General features: G+C 41.7%; 1 protein-coding gene across 1 annotated transcript in view; it reads left to right on the top strand.

The window, feature by feature from the left end:
- GLYR1 (glyoxylate reductase 1 homolog) overlaps window positions 1-22,500 on the top strand; it is a 226,335-nt gene that overhangs the window by 93,274 nt on the left and 110,561 nt on the right. The window contains exons 5-6 of the mRNA XM_085861442.1: window positions 10,385-10,484; window positions 12,148-12,258. Coding sequence (XP_085717568.1) covers window positions 10,385-10,484; window positions 12,148-12,258 — 211 coding nt within the window. The remainder of the gene's footprint in view (window positions 1-10,384; window positions 10,485-12,147; window positions 12,259-22,500) is intronic.

Genomic DNA, 22,500 nt, shown 5'->3' with positions numbered 1-22,500 from the left:
CCACGTGTTTCGATATATATATATATATATATATATATATATATATATATATATATATATATATATATATATATATATATATATGTATGTATATGTGTATATATGTATGTATGTATATGTGTATATATGTATATATGTATATATATGTATATATATATATATATATGTATGTATATATGTATGTATATATGTATGTATATATATATGTATGTATATATATATATATATATATATATATATATATATATATATATATATATATATATATATATGTATATGTTTGTACATTGCCTCGAGAAAGTCTACACCCCCTGACAAAATTTTCAACATTTGTGGCCTTCAAGCCGAGAATTAAATTGCATTAAATCAGATTTTTTTTTCCCCGCCTTTACTTACATATCAGAACCCACAATTTCCATGTTTAAAACAAATTCTACAGATTTCAGAAAATGAAGTAAAAATACAAAACTAGAATATCTTGGTTGGAAAAGTGTCCACCCCTCCCCTCTTATAATAGTGCTTTTAAATTAGGTCAGGTGTAACCAATCACCTTCAAAATCACACAGCAAGTTAATTGGCCTCCACCCATGTAAAATTGTAGTGATTCTGATTGTTTCAGAATAAAATCAGCTGTTCCTGTAGTTTCCTCTGCTGGGTGGTGCATTTCAAAAGACCTCCCGGATAAAGTTGTGGAAAAGGCACAGATCAGGGGATGGGTATAAAAATATTTCCAAGGCGTTGAATATCCCTTGGGGCAAAGTCAAAACAAGCATTTAGAAGTGGAAGGTGCATGGTATCACCAATACCCTTCCTCGATCAGGCTGTCCCTCCAAACTGGATGACCAAGGAAGGAGGAGACTGATCACAGAAGCCACCAAGAGGCCAATGGCAACTTTAAAAGAGCGACATGCCTTTATGGCAAAGACAGGTCAATGTGTGCATGTGGCAACGATATCCAAAGCACTCCACAAGTCTGGCCTGTACGGTTCGGTGACAAGAAGGAAGCCATTACTCAAATAATCCCACCTTGAGTCCCATTTGAGGTATGCAAAAAAACACTCCAGAGATTCTGAAAGCATGTGGCACAAAGTGTTTTGGTCTGACGAAACCAAGATGGAACGTTTTGGCCTAAATGCAAAACGTTACGTTTGGCACAAACCCATCCCTACTGTGGGATGGGTTTGTGCCACAATTTTCTCTAAAAATACCGAAATAACACCATCCCTACTGTGAAGCATGGTGGTGGCAGTATCATGTTATGGGGATGTTTCTCATCAGCAGAGACTGGGGCACTTGTCAGGATAGAAGGGACAATGGATGGAGCAAAATACAGAAAAATCCTGGAGGAAAACCTGCTGCACCCTCTGCAAGAAACCTGAAATTGGGACAGAAGTTCACCTTTCAGCATGACAATGACCCCAAGCACACATCTGCTGCTTCTTCTTCTTGTGGATAGCAGCTTGGCTGCCGGCAAGCTATCATTTTGTGGGGCGCGACAATGCCGCAGATGCTGTGCCCCCGTACCAGTACACTGGTACTCATTTCGCCGATCTCAGAAGGATGACAGGCTGAGTCAAACCCCACCTGGTGATAATTCAGTGGCCAACGGGGCTCAAACTCAGGACTCTAAGATCCCACCCAAGCCAGCCACCCTAACCACTATGCCAACACCAGGCCAACACACAGCCAAAGGGGAGTGGCTGAGGAACAAAAAGATAAATGTGTTTGGCCCAGTCAAAGCTCTGAACAAAATCCAATCGAAAATCTGTGGCATGACTTGAAGATTGCTGTCCATATCAACGTTTTTCATGCAACGTCTTCTTCTTCTTGCGTATGGCAGCTTGGCTGCTGGGTAGCTGTAATTTTGTTGGGGTGTGACAATGCCTCTGATGCTCTGCATCTATACCAGTACACTAGTACTCATTTCACTAACCTTAAAAGAATGACAGGCTGAGTCAATCCCACTTGGTGATAATTCAGCAGCCAACAGGGCTCAAACTCAGGACCCGAAGATCCCAAGCCAGCCACCCTAACCACTAAGCCAACACCAGGCTTTCCCATGCAACTTGACTGAGCTTGAACAGTTTTGTGTAGAAGAATGGAAGAATATTTCCCAATCAAGGTGTGCAAAGTTTCTGGAGATCGATTCCAACAGACACACAGCTGTAATTGCTGTCAAAGGTGCTTCCACCAAGTATTAACTCCAGGGGTGGACACATCCAAACAAGATATTCTAGTTTTTAATTTTTAATTAATTTTCTGAACTTTGTAGAATTTGTTTTTCACTTGGAAATTGTGGGTTACGATGTGTAAATAAAGGTGGGAAAGGTCTGATTTAATGTAATTTAATTCAGGTGAAAATTTTGAAAGGGGTTGTGGAATTTCTGAAGGATATACAGTTGGTATACAGATATATACAGAACAAGTATTTGAACAAGACAGAACAAGTTGTTCGTCTGCAACGAACGTTGTTCGTTGCAGACGACATGAACATCTATAAATTACGCACTATTGGAATGCTCCTTTCACAGTGAAGCTGTATGACTTCATGTCGACGGTGTATCATACATGGTGTATTCACAACGGTGTATCATACATGGTGGTCCGTCGCAAACTGACCGAGATATCTTACGATGAAGTTTTACAACACACGTTATTGGGGAAATCGAAATAACCGGATATGAGCTTCTGGAGTTTGAGAAACAAAGTCCTTAGCTGCCGATTTTGCAGTTTTTCCCACTTACAAAGCATGTAGAGGTCTGTAATTTTTATCATCGGTACACTTCAACTGTGAAAGAAGGAATCCAAAACAAAAATCCTGAAAATCACATTATATGATTTTTAAATAATTAATTTGCATTTTATTGCATGAAATAAGTATGTGATACATCAGAAAAACAGAACTTAATATTTGGTACAGAAACCTTTGCTTGCAATTACAGAGATCAGACGTTTCCTATAGTTCTTAACCAGGTTTGCACAGACTGCAGCAGGGATTTTGGCCCACTCCTCCATACAGATCTTCTCCAGATCCTTCAGGTTTCGGGGCTGTCGCTGGGCAACACAGACTTTCAGCTCCCTCCAAAGATTTTCTATTGGGTTCAGGTCTGGAGACTGGCTTGGCCACTCCAGGACCTTGAGATGCTTCTTACGGAGCCACTCCTTAGTTGCCCTGGCTGTGTGTTTCGGGTCGTTGTCATCCTGGAAGACCCAGCCACGCCCCATCTTCAATGCTCTTGTTGAGGGAAGGAGGTTGTTGGCCAAGATCTCGCGATACATGGCCCCATCCATCCTCCCCTCAATACGGTGCAGTCGTCCTGTCCCCTTTGCAGAAAAGCATCCCCAAAGAATGATGTTTCCACCACCATGCTTCACGGTTGGGATGGTGTTCTTGGGGTTGTACTCATCCTTCTTCTTCCTCCAAACACGGCGAGTGGAGTTTAAACCAAAAAGCTCTATTTTGGTCTCATCAGACCACATGACCTTTTCCCATTCCTCCTCTGGATCATCCAGATGGTCATTGGCAAACTTCAGACGGGCCTGGACATGCGCTGGCTTGAGCAGAGGGACCTTGCCTGTGCTGCAGGATTTTACTCCATGACGGCTTAATGTGTTACTTATGGTTTTCTATGATACTGTGGTCCCAGCTCTCTTCAGGTCATTGACCATGTCCTGCCGTGTTGTTCTGGGCTGATCTCTCACCTTTCTCATGATCATTGAGGCTCCACGAGGTGAGATCTTGCATGGAGCCCAAGACCGAGGGAGATTGACTGTTATCTTGAACTTCTTCCATTTTCTAATAATTGCACCAACAGTTGTTGCCTTCTCACCAAGCTGCTTGCCTATTATCCTGTAGCCCATCCCAGCCTTGTGCAAGTCTACAATTTTGTCCCTGATGTCCTAAGACAGCTCTCTGGTCTTGCCCATTGTAGAGAGGTTGGAGTCTGATTGATTGAGTGTGGACAGCTGTCTTTTATGCAGATAACGAGTTCAAACAGGTGCTGTTAATCCAGGTAATTAGTGGAGAATGGGAGGGCTTCTTAAAGACAAAACTAACAGGTCTGTGAGAGCCGGAATTCTTACTGGTTGGTGGGTGATCAAATACTTATTTTATGCAATAAAATGCAAATTAATTATTTAAAAATCATACAATGTGATTTTCCGGATTTTTGTTTTAGATTCCGTCTTTCACAGTCGAGGTGTACCTATGATAAAAATTTCAGACCTCTACGTGCTTTGGAAGTGGGAAAACCTGCAAAATGGGCAGTGTATCAAATACTTCTTCTCCCCACTGTGTGTGTGTGTGTGTGTGTGTGTGTGTGTGTGTGTGTGTGTGTGTGTGTGTGTGTGTGTGTGTGTGTGTGTGTGTGTGTGTGTGTGTGTGTATGTGTGTATGTGTGTATGTGTGTATGTGTGTGTGTGTATATATATATATATATATATATATATATATATATATATATATATATATATATATATATATGTGGTTGGGATTACACATTAAAAAAAAAAGAAGGCACTTCCAACCGCAAGTAAAAAAAAACCTACACTGACTGCTAATTTGAGCAAAAAGCAAGAGCAGACCCGGTTTCAGGCAACGTTTCGCCTGCTTCGCAGCCGGCTTCATCAAGTACAATATAGTCTATTGTGCCTGATGAAGCCTGCTGTGAAGCCGGCGTAACGTTGCTTGAGACTGGGTCCTGCTCTCGCTTTTTGCTAAAATTAGCATTTGATATAGTTTTTTTTAATTTTGGTTGGAAGCTCCTTCTTCTTCTTTAAAAAAATATAAATTCAGTGTATGTATGTATATAATTATATATTATATATATATTATATATATTATATATATATTATATATTATATATATTATATATTATTTATATATATATTATATATATACTGTATATGTATAATATATATACATATATTATATATATCTATATATATACTGTATATGTATATGTCTATTTGTATAAGTTACCCTCCAGTACAAAGATATCTCGGTAAGATATCGTAAGATATCTCGGTCAGTTTGTGATGGATCATCATGTATAATACACCGTTGTGATGCTTATTTTATGGGCTTTCAAATAAACCCAATGACTCAATATTGAATTTTTGCGACTTCCGACTGGTTTTGTACTGGAGGGTCATATATCTACAATTAAGCCCAAAACAAGCTGGCAGGCTACATGGGTGGTTGCTATATAAATGCATACTAGTCATACAGTTTTTGACGGATTGGGTTGAAATTTTTTGACAAAGAGGTTGATTATAGTGAGCATAAAAGCGTGGAAGCCGAATTTTGATTTTCGATAAAAATAAATATATTTTTCGGATTTTTTCAAAAATTTCAGTTGCGTTTCTGGGCAACGGTGGCGTCCATCGCAACGGTGCTCAAAAGCATACAACTAGATCCTGGTACAAACCTTCCAGTCACGTTTCATCAAAATTGGTTGACTCCTCTGGCCTCCAGAGCTGTCCATTACATACATACAGACGGAAAACCTGAGAATAATGGTTGTCTCACAACCACCCAATTATTCATACCCTATGAAAAATCTGAGAGTTTTGCATTTATCTCACGCCGACAAGCTGAAGTGGTGGAATTTTCACTTCACCTGAGGACATTTAGTTAGCATGTACAAATCCACATATATTTTGGCTCAACATTATTAGCATAACAATAGAAATGTTAAGACTTCTGTTTTTATGCCTGTCCAAAATGATTCATACCCCATACCAAGTCTCAGAATTGAGGCCAATGTTTGTGATAATGCACATTCTTTTGATATTCCTAAGATTCTTTATAATGCATTGCAATTATTCCAAGATGTGTGCATACAATCTGAATGCTTTACAAATGTGGTCTATTGAATGTCCAGTGAGGAATGTTATAGAACAACACTCTGCTTTTAGACTATTAATTAAGAGGAGCTGATGCAATCATTCTCAGGTCATTGTCAGCATGGCGAAGAAGAAAGAAGTCAGTGAGGACCTTCGGTTGTGCATTGTGAATGCTCACAAGGAGGGGAAAGGCTACAAAGCTATTTCAAAGCAGTTCCGAGTGCCAGTTGCCACCATACAAAGCATAATTAGGAAGTACAAGGAGTTCCACACTGTAAAAAACATTGAAGGACGTGGACGGGAGCCAAAGGTGTCGCCTCGTCTGGCAAGAAAAGTATGGCGAGAGGCCAACAACAATCCACGGATCACTATTAAGGCTCTCCTGAACAACCTTGGCGAGTCTGGGACCAAGATATCAAGGCAGACACTCCAGCGGACATTGCACAAGAGGGGGGGGGGGTCTACATGGACGCCGACCAAGAAAGACTCCACTCCTCCATCCCAGGCACAGAAATGCTCATCTGTCCTTTGAAAAAGCTCACCTGGACAAAGATCCAAGCTTTTGGTCCTCAGTTCTGTGGTCGGATGAGAGGAAAATGGAGCTTTTCGGGCACAGAGATGTTGCTTTTGTTTGGCGAAAGACAGGTGAAGCATACAACCCGAAGAACACAGTCCCGGCCGTCAAGCATGGAGGCGGGAGCATAATGCTTTGGGGATGTTTCTCAGCCAGTGGGCCCGGCAATCTTGTCAAAGTGGATGGCATCATGAAAAAGGAGTAGTACTTCAAGATCCTTGAGGAAAACATCAAACAGTCCGCAGAGAAACTTCACCTCGGGGAGCATTGGACGTGTCAGCTGGGACAACGATCCAAAACACACTGCCAAGTCAGTCAAGAAATGGTTCCGGGATAATGATGTAGACTTTCTGGAGTGACCAAGCCAAAATCCGGACCTCAACCCAATCGAGAATCTGGAGGGAGCTCAAGACCGGAGTGATGGCAAGGAAGCCTTCCAACCTCAAAGACCTGGAGACCTTTGCGAAGGAGGAGTGGGCCAAAATCCCTGTAGAGACATGCATAAACATTTTGAGCAAGTATAAAAACCGTTTGGAGGCTGTAATCACAAACAGAGGCTTTTTCATTGATTACTGAATGTGATTTTGAACTGATCTCAGCAACGGTATGAATAATTCTGGACATGATTTTTTTTGTAAATCTATCAATAACATACCCCTGAAAAAATGTATTTCTTGAAATGTCTCTTGCAGTGATTTAATTCTTTCATCTGTTTGTCACATTCTTATGTAACTTAAGCCAGAAGAAACTCATCTACCTATAATACCAGCAATCTTTGTATGTGTGTGTCTGTGTGTCTGTCTGTCTGTGACCGCTGTTTCTCGACAACCACTGGTCCGATCTAAGTAAAACTTGCCAGGTATATTGCTGGGGACCTGAGTATGTGCCTTTTCATGGTTTGATATTAATCGGACAAGTGGTTCCCAAGTTATGGCCATTTATTTACCAAACCAATGACAGGACACGTTGCTGCGTAGGTGTGGCCGATGGGGAAAGGGCACCATTTAGTTACCAATGACAGGACATGTTGCTGTGTAGGCGTGGCCGTTGGGGAAGAGATCCTCAGTTACCAATTACAGGACACGTTGCTTGGCATTTTGCACCCACAGTATCTTTCTTCTATCGATAATTCCAGCAATCTCTGTTTGCCTTTTCAAGGTTTGAAATTAATCAGACAAGTAAAGTGGTTCCCAAGTTATGGCCAAGTTAGAGCGCGTTCCCCATTATGGGTTACAACGTACGGACTTCCGGATAGTGATGACTTGATGCATTCTAATAATTTCTCGATTTCTTATGCGCATTTATAGATAAACACAATGCCCCAATGCAGTCATCGTTTACGAGAGCAAAGGAATGGCCTGTGTAGTTGTTTAAAGTTTTTTGTTTTTTTGCACATATGGCCACGCACGTACGGGCACGCGAGAGCGAAAGAACGACCTGTGTGGTTGTTTTTCTGGCACTCGGTTTGAAAGTTTTTTTTTTTGCATGTACGGCCACGCACGTACGGGCACGCACTAGTTCCTCAAATAACACGATTCAAAATACTCCAAATTTGGTTAGGGTTTGAATAATTTTGGGCTTAACTGCATATATATATATATATATATATATATATATATATATATATATATATATATATAATTGTATATATATAATTGTATATACTTATGTATATATCTTCTTCCTCATTCGGCTGCTCCCATTTGGGGTCGCCACAGCAGATCATCCGTTATGATCCGCATACTGATTTGGCATAGCTTTTATGCTGGATGCCCTTCCTTACGCAACCCTGGTCACCTCTTACGACACAGGGATAAGGATTGGGTTTCGCCATGATTCCGGGCTGCCCTACACCCTCTCGTAGCACGGCCCAGCGCAGAGCTCCCGTCCTCGAGCGATCCTCTAACCCAAGCCTCCGAGTAGCCGGATTACAGGCGCACGCCACTATGCCTGGTTATATGTATATATGCATATGTATGCATATATATATATATATATATATATATATATATATATATATATATATATATATATATATATATATATATATATATATATATATATATATGTAGAAACAGCTCTTGAAAAAAATAAGAGACCACTCCAAAAAATTTTTAAATCAGCATCTCTACACGTATGGCAGCCATTCCATTCCAGTGTCTATTGAATTCCAACTCTGGCACACCTCATTCTACTTAGTGAGGTACTGATTAGGTGATCACCTGAACCGAATCTTATTTAACAAGGAAAAGTATAAAAACCACTGCTGTAGTTATCACTATCCCCTTGAAATAGGACCAGCTGGGTGGCAAAAACAGTGCTAGTTGTACTTCAAAAGTAATTGGAATCAAAAAAATAACTTTTGACCATGCCAAAAGAGTTGAAAAGAAAAGTTTTGAGTGAGGAAAAGAAGGGTTCAATTCTGGCTTCACTGGCAGAGGGATACAGTGAGCGTCACGTTGCTTCTATCCTTAAAATTTCAGACGGTTCATAAGAACAACGTCAAGCAGCAGATGTTGGGGACAACAATGCTACAGACTGGCAGAGGGCGAAAACGACTTTCCATTGACCGTGTTGACCGCCAACTGATTCAAATGTCACTCAACAACCTTAGGATGACATCAAGTGACCTACAAAAAGAATGGCAAAAGGCAGCTGGGGTGAAGTGCACGGCGAGGACGGTTCGAAACAGGCAGTTCCGTCCTGTGTGTATATATATATATATATATATATATATATATATATATATATATATATATATATATATATATATATATATATATATATATATATATATATATATATATATGTGTATATGTGTGCACGAACACACACACGCACGCAGACACGCACGCAGACACGCACGCAGACACGCACGCAGACACGCACGCAGACACGCACGCAGACACGCACGCAGACACGCACGCAGACACGCACGCAGACACGCACGCAGACACGCACGCAGACACACACACAGACACACACAGACACACACACACCACTGACTGACTGACATTCATTCGTTTGGATTTGTTTATTCCGCTGAGCTAACTCCACAACAGTACGTTCATATTTGCTCTGGTGTTTTTTTTGTGCGTGTTCCTTGCCAAATGTCTTGAATATATATGTTTTGTGCCTGATTCAGTGCTGTCTTTGTTCCCATAAAGTCGTTGACATTTGCTTTTCATACTCTTATATTGTTAAATCAGTCTTGTGACCTTTCATTGGGTGGGATTGCCCTTCTTCACGTCGGGCAGTGAGGAGGGTGGTGGTGGGGTTGGATTGTTTTTATCTTGCCAAAACGAAGTTTTTGCAAGATATGTTAGTCAGCTTGTATGTTTTTTTTTGTTTGTTTGTTTATCTGTAATGATGTATAAAAAATTCTGCAGAGCGCAGTTATCATTGGAAATTTTTGTAACTTCGCATATCAGAGGCCTATAGAGGTCCCTTTCAGTGCACAAAATTTTGAAGGTCAAGGTCACTTTGTCGCAAATCAGGGAGTCGACGAAACCCATATTTTTTGAGTAATTTTGATCGGATCGTCTTCAAACTTCATGGGATAATCAAACATATTTGATCCCAAGGTCAAATTTTCAAGTTTTAGGAACCATATCATGTAGTACCTCAAATTGAACACCTCGATGAGTGCTTTCTAGATATGTCAAGCTTGAGACATTATGACGTCATTTGGTGACGTTATGAGGCAAACGCATATTTTTCATGGTTACTCTGTAGAACGATTCTCATCGGAATCTCTCGTAGGCAGATATTCCTCAAGGAGTCGCTCCTGGTGGATAGCAGCTCTGTTCACCTCAGTGTGACCTTAAATAAGTCACACGTGGTCACCTTTTGGCAAGATACGGGTCACCCTGCGGGTGACATTGGTTATTTTTTTTTTGTTTGGTTTGTTTTTCCTTTAGAACAGAACGTTTATATATTTTTTAATTGTTTTTTCCTTTGTAGAATCGGTTTTTTGGGCCTGGGCCTTGTTGGTTGTGGAATGGTACAGAATTTACTCAAGACTGGACACAGTGTGACAGTGTGGAGCAGGACACCCAACAAGGTATTTTACTGAAAACGATGAATTTGTTTTTCATCTTGCTTCTTTCACTTAATGATTTCATTTTATTTCATGAACATGACATTATTATATTAATACGCTAAGCCATATTTTGTGGACGTATCTCCTCCGAAACTGCCAGACGGATTGTCGCCACTTTTGGCATGTGGGTGCTCTGTGGTCTTATGTATAGCATTGGCTATGCGAAGATCGTGCCAAACGGACAGGTTTGGGAATTTTTGGCGATTCTCTAATTTTTACATTCGTTTGCATGGCGATGTGTGACGTCACCCACCGCTGAGAGGCGTAATGCCACTCCTAGAAAACAGCGTCTGCAATGTAAAACCCTCTTCCGCACATGCTGACTACCTCAGAAGATGCATTTGACACAAAAAATGTAACAAGAAACATTGTATATATAGAAATTCTATAAATCACATTATGAACACTGGAGAAATTGACCTCCTAACGAACCCTCACTTTAGAAACTTCGTGGGGAGCACTGGTTTGGGTAGTTTCAAATGATTTTCGTTTCTTCTTGTATGGAAGTGATTGAGGAAAAATTCCTCCTCCTCCTCCTCCTCCTCCTCCTCCCCCTCCTCCTCCCCCTCCTCCTCCCACTCCTCCTCCCCTTCCCCCTCTCCTCTTCCCCCTTGCCTTTTCTGCCTCCTCATTCTCCCCCTCCTACACCACTTCTTTTGATGCCATGTTTATTTACCTCCACCCACCGAAGGTGGAGAGAGGTGATGTTTTCACCCCTGTTTGTCTGTCTGTCTCTCTGTTACTTGCGAAAATCAAAGATTTTTCAAGTAAATTGTTTGGTCACGTGTTTAATTCTGTCTGTCTGTTTCTTTGTTTGCCTATGTCGATCGCCTACAGGTCACATTTTACTCTGATCTTCATGAAACTTCACCACCTGGTGGAGGTCTTGACAAGCTGGAAGCCTATTGTTTTGAGGTCAATAGGTCAAAAGGTCAACAACTTAAGTCATATTTATAAAATCCTCAATTTTCATCCGATTAACTTGAAATTTGAAGAGGATTTGCATCGTTGGTCATTGAGTTCAACCACCAATTATTTTTAAGGTCAACATAGGGCAAAGGATTGTTTATAACCTATTTTCTAAGGTTCGTTTGCATTCTTTAATACTCGCCAGAGAGAAATTTGGAGGAAATTTGACGTACTTGCACATGGGTGGTGTATCGGCTAGCAACGCTGCTCCATGCACCTATCGGTGCTATTATAACCAGTTATCCATTTCCGTTAAGTCATGGCCGATTTCTGGTGACATTCATGATCAGATGTCTCCAAATATCCCTATCCTGCACTGCTTTCCGAAGCTTTGGCAGTGGCAGTTTGGTTGCAGCCTTTATCCCGTCCATTGGGGTGTTGTCTTCTATTACCAATCAGCTTGCTATTGCTTGCCACGCCAGCCATTCCTTATCAACCGTTTCATTGAAGTGCTTGCTTCAGGGTCAAGGATGGTTGTGAGAGCCTATTTCTCATTTATTTCAATTGAGGAACAACAACTTACAGCAACCTCAAGCTTCTAAGTTTTCAGAGGTTACACTGTAATAGTTTCCATTAAGGAGGAAATAAGGTTCATGACAGGATTGCATCCCTGCATGCCCACACCCCTGATCACCCGCGTGTGTGTTCGTGTTAGTGTGACATATTTGTGCAGGATGGAGCTTATCTGGGGAGAACTCCTGCTGAAGTTGTTTCCACATGTGACATCACGTTTGCATGTGTCTTTGATCCCAAGGCTGCGAAAGAGGTGAGTTCAGTTTTCTCAGTTTGGTTGGTTTTGAGATTTGTCTGAATGCATTCCTTTTAAGGTGGATTTGGAAGGAGGGAGGGGCGCGCGCGCGCGCACACACACACACACACACACACACACACACACACACACACACACACACACACACACACACACACACACACACACACACACACACACACACACACACACACACACACACACACACACACACACACACACACACCTGAAGAAAGACCATGACTATTGACTAATTTGACTACATAATAATAACCGCACAAAAATACCAATTGGCAGAACAAACAAATCTTTTAAAGATTATATTACCAAAGTCTGCCCCCCATGAAAAAATAAAATATTACATTTTTCAGCAGCACTACTAATTCAGGATAAAGTAACACAAGAACCAAACAGGTTCCACAAATATAACCCAAGCACCACCATGGAAGCAAAGCCTCGAGAGACAGAGGGAGATGCTCAGAAAGGAGACAGGACAGATTCAGCAATTCCAAAGAGGAAATCGAAGGCCAAAACTAAAGAGAAGGATCCAAAAAATAAATATAAAATTGAAGACACAGACGTAGAGGTAATGCTTGCCAAAAACAAACTGAAAATAGAAATGACAGCAAGGAAAAAAAATACTTTGACTAGGCGAACAACAGGAGAAAACAAGGCCAGATGTTTGAAAACAACCCGAAAAGATTCTACCGTGAATGAGGGAAACGGAAGTAGAATGCATCATCCCTTCCTGAAAATGATGAACTGGAACAATTCTGGAAAGGAATTTATGAAGATCGAAAATAACACAATAAGGAGGCGGAATGCATCGGAAACCTGGAGGAGAAGAAACATCTCGAGGAAATGACCCCAGTAATAATTGATGCAGAAAAAATGACAACAACTTGAAAAGATGGCAAACTTCAATAGCCCTGGCCCAGATGGGATCCCAAACTTTTGGCTGAAGCAATTTTGATGCTTTCCACATTCACTACACTCAAGCATTCAATGAACTTATCCAAGAGGATCAAGAAATAGATGAATGGCTTACAGAATGTAACACGTTCCTTCTCTCAAAATCTGAAGAAACCCAAGTACCTCACAAATACTGGCCAATAACTTCTCTACCAACAACGTACAAACTTATAACAGGAATCATCACAGAAAGAATGTACCACCATCTAACACAACAAGGATGCCTAGAAGCAGAACAGAAGGGATACAAGAGAGGATGCTATGGAACAATAGACCACTTGCTACTAAACAAGCCCATCCTCGAAAATTGAAATACAAGTAGAACCAAATTGTCCACAGCCAAGATAGACTATAAAAAATCTTTGATAGTGTCCCACATTCATGGATGATAAAGTACGTGCAAATGTAGAAGATAAATCCCGAAATCAGTCTGATTGAGAAAGCCATGGATCTTTGGAATACCACACAAATCCTGCAGCACTCAGAAGGAAAGATCGAAATACCAGGAGTAAAGATACAACGTGGGATCTTTCAAGGAGACAGTCTTTCCCCCCCCCCCTCCTGTTTTACCTTGCTCTGGATCCCCTCAGTAACCTCATTCATGAGCAAGGACACGGATACACCTTAACATCCAATAATATAACGTCCAAAGAAACAAGAAAGGTGACACATCTACATTACATGGATGAATTTAAACTCTGCACCGAACGAAAAAAATTTGACAGAACCACTGAAATTTGTGAAACTGTACTCTGACAACATCCAAATGGAATTTGGCCAAGATAAAGTGTGCCAAGTGCACATTCGTGCAAGGTTGACCAACAAAAACGGACAACAAAAAAATCGACAGATACAATAATCCAGGAGCTAGACAACACCATATTTGGTTGTTCTAGTCTACTCGTAGAATAGAACAACCAAATATGTCATGAAAAAATTCACAAAACAATTACCAAAGAATACTGTCATAGAACGAGGCTGATCGTGAAAACGTACCTCTCCCCAAGGAACAAAATCGAAGCCATAAATCAACTAGCAGCACCAGTGTTCCAATACAGCTGCGGAATAGTAAACTGGTCACAAGCGGAAATCAAAAAACTGGATATCAGAAGAAGAAGAAACTCTTCACCATCCACAAAATGTTCTACAAAAATCATTGCATCCTGAAAATGTACCTGCCGAGGAAAGGAGGAGATGGTGGCCTGATGGAACTCAATCAAGTGCACAGAGCGATGACTGCAGGATTAGCAGAGTACATGAAAAGTTCAACAAACTAACGAATATGATTTGTATACAATCATGAACACAACAAGCCAGAAAAGGTATCTCTCACTCACCTCGCAAAAAACTTGCAAAAACAGGTGTCAACAGAAGACGTCACACACCAAAAACATGTGTCAATAGAAGACATCACACACCAAACTAAAACAGCAACAAATACAGCCCCAACCTTTGCAAAAAAGACGACAGAAAAATACAATGCAAAATACCAACAGATATGTAGTGACAACTGGGAGAAAGACAAAAGAGCAGGGAAATGTATAAAAGAGTTGGACAGATTGGGAATAAACAAAGAAGGATCACTGGAATGGCTAAAAAGAGGTCAGCTCAATTGGGATGGAGAACGAATCATTATAAATTCCCATGACCAAGGACACTACATGTATATCTTTTTTTAAAATGGCAGGACTGAGCCAATCAGACAAATGTAGGTTCTGCAAGGTAGAAACAGAAAGCATGTCACTTCCTATCAGGATGTGACTCAGTTTCCCAAAAAACTCATGTCAGAACAGCTGTAAATACAAAGGCACAATAAGGTGCAGTATGTCGAGTAATCCACTGGCACATCTGCAGAAATTTCAATGTCCCATTTCCACAAAACACTTGGAAACATAAACCAAAAGCAATCACCGAAAACATGGACATGATGCTCACGTACGACTTGATGATACCATCCAGCGTGAACATAGAAAACAAAGCAGAGCGACCTGACATTGTACTCAGATACAAAAAGGAAAAGAAGGCATTGCTCATTGAGGTTTCAGTACCCAGTGATTGTGGTCTAAATAACACAGAAGTTGAGAAAATAACCAAATATCAAGACCTCAAGAATGAAGTGAAAGAATCCTGGAACCAGTGATAATTGGAGCAATGGGGATGATATAGAAGAACCTCACAAAGATCATACAAACACTACCACAAGCTGGGAATCACAAACATCCCTGGGAACATTACCACAAACAAACTACAGTTGGAGGCTGTCCGGGGCTCATTGACGATCCTGAAAAGAGCCCTTGGAACAAACTCTGAGAATGACACAACTTAGACCATGAATCATGATCCTTCACCAAAACAAAGGTGGATATTTTGAGTCCTGGGGGGGGGGGGGGTCCGTTCCACCTTCTGAAACCAGATTTATGGAGATAATTATCAACGGCACACACACACACACACACACACACACGCACACAGTTTGTGTCTTGTGTAGGGACATCCATTATTCAAGGAAAGATGTCGGGATGGTTTCACATGATCATGTCTTGTGACTATTCCTACCTTGTTTACATACTTTTTGGAGGAACATCCATACATCCATTTGCATTTTAAACTCACCTGGACTTTAGTCCGGTGAGCTTATGAGATCGAGCAGTGTTCGTAGTTGAGTGAGTGAGTCGGTCAGTCAGTCAGTCTGTAATCACTTCGGTCATTATTGCTTGAACCAAACACACGATTTTGATGAATCAGGTTTAAGGGGAGGTTTGTAGGGTGTTTGACCCCCCCCCCCCCAAAACTGGTGTTTGCTCTCTTCGCCGAAACTACACACATAATTTCAAAGAAACTTGACCACAACCTTCATCACCCGTGATATACCAAAGTTTGATCACGGCACTATTAAAATTTCAAGGTCGAAGAGGGGCTGTGGGGGTTTGAGTGACTGTTGCTTCTGGTCCAGGTGAGCTTCAGGGTGAGCGATCCTATTTTTATGCTTATGCTGATGAAGTCAATGATAATTATGATGTCATAGGTCACATGGTGCGGTAGTCATGTTGGGGAAAAAGGGAAAACTTTGGACCTCTGTATCTCCGAAACCGCTCCATGGAAAAAATTGAAACTTGGCACATGTCAAGTACTTCCCATGGGAAATATCATTTTTGATTATGTCATGGGTGGTGTCGCTATGACGTCATCATTGCACACATAAAATGCTTTATCTAATCAGGATGAAAAATGTTGAGGGTCATCTCAGGTAAATCGTATGGGGTGGGGGGGATTGATGACGTCGTCGATCAAACGTGGTTTGGCAGCCATATTTTTTTAAACCAAAAAACCTTCAAAATCTACTCTGAAATGGCTGAACAGATTGAGGAAAAACTTTACAGGTATGATCGTCTATCCATGAGGAACGAAAAGTTCTCCTCCAATGACATCATAGGTCACATTGTTTGGCAGCTATAAATTTTTGAAGAATACACCTATGAACTTGAGGGGGAGCACTCGGGAGAGTGCAAAACCTCCGCCACCAATACGGCTGGGTCACTCAAGTGAACCTTATATCTTATTCATTAAATCTGATGTCAACAGTGCTGACAGTTATAGTTCTTTTCTCCAACATTTTTTTGGGGGGGGGTTGGAAATCACTTAAAACATGTAAAAATGCCAAAAAAAAAGAAATCGAAATTTGGTTGAAAAAAAAAGTTGCAAATTTTTTTTTCTCTAACAATTTCTTTTGGGGGGGGTTGGAAATCATTTAAAACATGTAGAATTGCAAAAAAAAAAAAATTTCTCTATCAATTTTTTTGGGGGGGGGGGGGGTGGACCCAAGTCCAAAATTTAATGGCATGATCCTTGGACCATACCTAACCCCCCCACCAAGTTTCGTCGAAATACGTCGAGGAGTTTTTCCGTCATACTGTTCACAAACAAACAAATAAACCTTGCCAAAAGGTGACCACGTGTGACTTCTTTGAGGTCACACTGAGGTGAACAGAGCTGCTATCCACCAGGAGCGACTCCTTGAGGAATATCTGCCTACGAGAGATTCCGATGAGAATCGTTCTACAGAGTAACCATGAAAAATATGCTTTTGCCTCATAACGTCACCAAATGACGTCATAATGTCTCAAGCTTGACATATCTAGAAAGCACTCATCGAGGTGTTCAATTTGAGGTACTACACGATATGGTTCCTAAAACTTGAAAATTTGGCCTTGGGGTCAAATATGTTTGACCTCCGGCGCTAACCATGAAGGTCAAGGCCAATCGCCACCAAAAATTAATCAGCTGAGCGCCAGACCATGAACTATATTCCCATGAAGTTTGAAGACAATCCGATCAAAATTACTCAAAAAATAAGGGTTTCGTCGACTCCCCTGATTTGTGCCAAAGTGACCTTGACCTTTGATCTTGACCTTCAAAATTTTATGCACTGAAAGGGACCTCTATAGGCCTCTGATATGCGAAGTTACAAAAATTTCCAATGACAACTGTGCTCTGCAGAGTGATTTATACGTGATTGCAGACCAAAAAAAACAAAAAACAAAAAACATATGAAGGTCAAGGCCAATCGCCACCAAAAATTAATCAGCTGAGCGCCAGACCATGAACTATATTCCCATGAAGTTTGAAGACGATCCGATCAAAATTACTGAAAAAATAACGGTTTTGTCGACTCCCCTGATTTGCGCCAAAGTGACCTTGACCTTTGACCTTGACCTTCAAAATTTTGTGCACTGAAAGGGACCTCTATAGGCCTCTGATATGCGAAGTTACAAAAATTTCCGATGATAACTGTGCTCTGCAGAATTTTTCATACGTGATTATAGACAAACAAACAAACAAAAAAAACAAAAAAAAAAACATACAAGCTGACTAACATATCGTTCAAAAGCTTCGTTTTGGCAAGATAACAAACAAACAAACAGAAAGGGGTGAAAACAGTAACCTCCATCCATCTTCGAAGATGGCGGAGGTTAAATATCTTCTCCAGAACTGCTGGACAGATTGAGGAGAAACTTCACCCACATGTTCCCCAAGCCTTGGGGCTACCATAGTGTTTACAAATATTTAATGGGTCACATGGTCTGGCAGTCATATTGCATTGAATGAAAATCTTAAAATTCTTTCTCTTGAACCGTTTTCATCAATCGACATGAAATGTCACAGTTATGTTCTTGTAGTCTTGGGGAAGATATGTTTTAAATTTCAACCTGATCGGACACATGGTCTGGCTTCCAGAATTTTATAATACTGTTGCGGATTCGCGCCCGCCGGCGTGCTGACGGCCACGTAACTCGAATCGCGGCACGTCGCCCACCGGACGGACAATCCAGTCGTGACCCTCTCGGACTAACGCCGGGAACCAGTCACGGGTGGACCTTTCGGTCTCACCGCGATCGAGCCAATCAGCCCCCGCGTGGGATAGGGTTGCTCGCCAAATTCGACCTACCTAAGTACCCACACGGAGGGTAGACCGGGCGATCGCACCTCGCCGCAGGTCGACTTCGGACACGGGCCACTTAAGCGACCCGTTCCGTACTATCGGGATAACCGAGCGGTGTTATCGTCGACCTCGACGGTTCGATTAATTATCGGGCGTATTCAGCCCACTACCAACCCTTTACGTGAAGCAAGATGAGGATTCAATGAAGGAAATGACGAAGCGAAGCGGGAAACAGTTCAACACAAAGCACATTTATTCGCGCTGAACGGAAAGCACACATATTCAATTCCACCAAAAGCACATAGAAAAGAAAAACACAATGCAATTTACACAAAAAGCAAATGCGACAATGCAGATCTAATACCGATTACACGAGCACACGGCAACACTTATACAATTTTACTTCACAGACGGCGCCGACAACACATACCCAAAACCAAGGAAAAGAATACCCTCAAGGATGAGGCGGGCCTGAGGCCGAGACCGGGTCGGGCCTACCCGTCTGGTGATGAGACGCGGAGCGGCGATGGTGCCTCAACTCCGCGGGCCTCGCGGGCAGTGTCTGGTAGGGGGTGGGAAAGGGGCCCCCTTGGTCGCACTATCTCAGCGCGGGGGGAAACAGGAGGGGGTTGCTGATGCTCGGGGTATAGAGGATTCCTACTCTGCCTCGAGTCCCGCGACGAGCGTCTCCACCTCGGCCAGGTCGCGCTGTCGGCCTCCCTGGGGTGCAGCTCCCTGCACGACGCGAGCACCCCCTCGTCTGCCCTCGCCGCCTCTCCACAGCTCCGTCCCCTCCGCTCCGACTCCAACGCACACGACGACGACCAGCTCCTTCTTGCCAACTCCACCGCCCGCGAAGTCTTAACTCTCTGTTCCCGACTTGACTGACGAACGCGGTCGCTTTTATAAGCCCCGTGGCTTCGCTCTCTCAGCTTTGACCCCCTCCCTTCGACCTTTCACCTCGCTCCCCATTGGCCCGAGAAAAAGTGGGCGTGAATGCTTTTTGATCCATAAATTTGCATATATCGATCGCCCTCCAACGCCCTGGGGGCGAGGCCAAATCGCCCCTTGCTCACCGATTGGACGGAACAAAAGTGGGCGTGTGTCGTTTTTGATCCGTTTTTGAAGTGGAAAATCCGTGGTTTTGTACACGCTGTTCGGCGCGCGCCCTGCACGAGTCCAACACCGGTACCCACAAGCGGCGCAAGAACGGTGGCGATGCGACGGTTGCGAGGTGTGACGTGAAGCGGCGCCGCGGTGGGTGGTTGATGTGGTGGTTGGTGGTGGTAACAATGGCGGTTGGTCCAAATTAAAGATAGTAAAAGAAAAACGGCTATCCTGAAGAGTCGCAGCACGCATGAATGACATGTATTCCCACTAGACAACGGGTTTGGGCCTAACTACACATGTACTTACCGAGATATCTCACCTAAGGGACCTGAATGGTGGTTTGCGAATTTGGTAACCACAACAATACTTTGAATCTGGATTCAGGGATTTAAATCAAACTTGGTACAAGTGTGTATAATGATGAAAAATGCAGGCAGAGGCATAATCTGGTGACGTCCCAATGTTGAAGAGCACCCTTCTAGTTTAATATGTTTTTATGACTTGTAAATGTATGATTGGAATGATGCTGTTTGGAATGAAACTAAAGAGAGGTTGAGTTTAAAGGAGAATCAGGAAATGATGTGAGGGTTTCCACTGGTGACATTCATGGATTCGGCATTTGCAGATTCGCCATTCACATCATTTAAATATTACCCACCTTACTAATGTTGGGGTCAGCTGCACGAACTTTTTTATTTTTATTTTTATTTTTTGCCAATTGCTTCATGAACTGGCTATCCATGCCTGATGTTTGACTGAAGTTGTCACAGGAATGTGGAATTTATTGGTTCATGGTTTGGTATTCATCGTTTCTGCATTGTGTTTGCTTTTGGGCTCCCTCCCATGCGTAGCACAGGTACCTCACTTTGTCTATCATGGCGTATGGTAGTACTCCATATTGAGGGATGATGCGGAAAAAATGGCTGCCCATTCAAATGTGTACCCGATGATACGCTCATAAACTCTTAAAGAGTAAAGTTATAAGCATTTAAAAGCCATAACTTTTATTCTCGAGCATTTTCTGAACTACCAAGACTTGAAAAGATGCCAGAATACATCGCTAAAGTCACACATTGACAGATCGCTGAAACACCAATTTCTTCTTCTTCTTCTTCTTCTTCTTCTTCTTCTTCTTCTTCTTCTTCTTCTTCTTCTTCTTCTTCTTCTTCTTCTTCTCCTTCTTCTTCTTCTTCTTCTTCTTCTTCTTCTTCTTCGTCTTCTTCTTCTTCTTCTTCTTCTTCTTCTTCTTCTTCTTCTTCTTCTTCTTCTTCTTCTTCTTCTTCGTCTTCTTCTTCTTCTTCTTCTTAGTCTTCGTCTTCTTCGTCTTCTTCGTCTTCTTCGTCTTCTTCGTCTTCTTCGTCTTCTTCGTCTTCTTCGTCTTCTTCGTCTTCTTCGTCTTCTTCCTCTTCTTCCTCTTCTTCCTCTTCTTCCTCTTCTTCCTCTTCTTCCTCTTCTTCCTCTTCTTCCTCTTCTTCCTCTTCTTCCTCTTCTTCCTCTTCTTCGTCCTCTTCCTCTTTGTCGTCTTCGTCTTCTTCGTCGTCGTCATCGTCTTCTTCGTCGTCTTCGTCTTCGTCTTCTCCTTGTGGTTCTCCCCCTCTCAAAACAATGTAAACTAATGTTAAACTGTAGCCCGACCTACCTCAATAACTGCTAAAGCGATGATGGTGATTCCAACGCGAGGGAGTTCCTTTGTGTCTGGGCGAGTGCACACAACACAAAATTAAAAAATATATAAAACATTAATCTTTCTATTCGGAAAAGAAATCGAACCTAATTGTGGACTCAACCAAAGTAATCGAGGATGATGGGGTGGGGGGGGGGACCATTCCAAAAGTGATAAATTTCCAAACCATTCTCCAAATCAACTGAAACAAGTATTAAAACAATTTAAATAACATAGATAGGCCTAGTCTTCGCTTAGTGGTTAAGGTGGCTGGCTTGGGATCTTACGGTCCTGAATTCGAGCCTCTGTTGACTGTTGAATTAACTGTGAATTAATTGTCAAAAGTATCACTTGTCACAAGTTCGGGAACTTTATTTTATCTTAAATAGGATTTTGAAATGTTGAACGATGGTATTATTATTATTATTATTATTTTATGATTGCCTCTTAGCGGTGAAGTTTCAATTCTATTGTATTTGCCTAATCAGTCACCGATTCGGTTTACGTTTATGCCGATGTGTTTAATTTACCATTTAACATATGTTGTTTATAATCACCAGCAAAGTGATTCACAGTGATATGGTGCCATTGTGTGTTTATGTGTGTGTTGTGTTGTTTTGTTCCAAGGCTTTGTCTGTAAGGGACATAGTTATAGAATTTGTCTGGAAGGAACATAGTTTTGGACTCTGTTTATAAGGAGCACAGTTATGGATGGAGGAACACAGAACTGTATGTAAGGAACATAGTTAAGGACTCTTGTCTGAAAGGAACATGGTTATGGTCTGGTCAAGATGTGAGCATGCATCGGAGCAGCGTGTTGCTGCATAAACTTTCCGCTGGTACTCCAGGGACTTCCGCATGGCCATCCTTCAGGCAGTTTCCATTCCCATCCCCATCTCCTCGAGATGCTGATCAACCTGCTGCAACCACGAAGCATGTGGTCAGCCCATTGTTTTATATTTATACTTATAGATGTGCTGCGTGTGTGTTTTTATATATATATATATATATATATATATATATATATATATATATATATATATATATATATATA

This window comes from Eptatretus burgeri, chromosome 17 (assembly GCF_056783735.1).
Source record: "Eptatretus burgeri isolate ZD-2024b chromosome 17, Ebu_testis_v1, whole genome shotgun sequence".
NCBI classification, from domain to species: Eukaryota; Metazoa; Chordata; class Myxini; order Myxiniformes; family Myxinidae; genus Eptatretus; species Eptatretus burgeri.
Note: the sequence above shows the minus strand (reverse complement) of the source record. Positions and strands in the feature narration are given on the sequence as shown.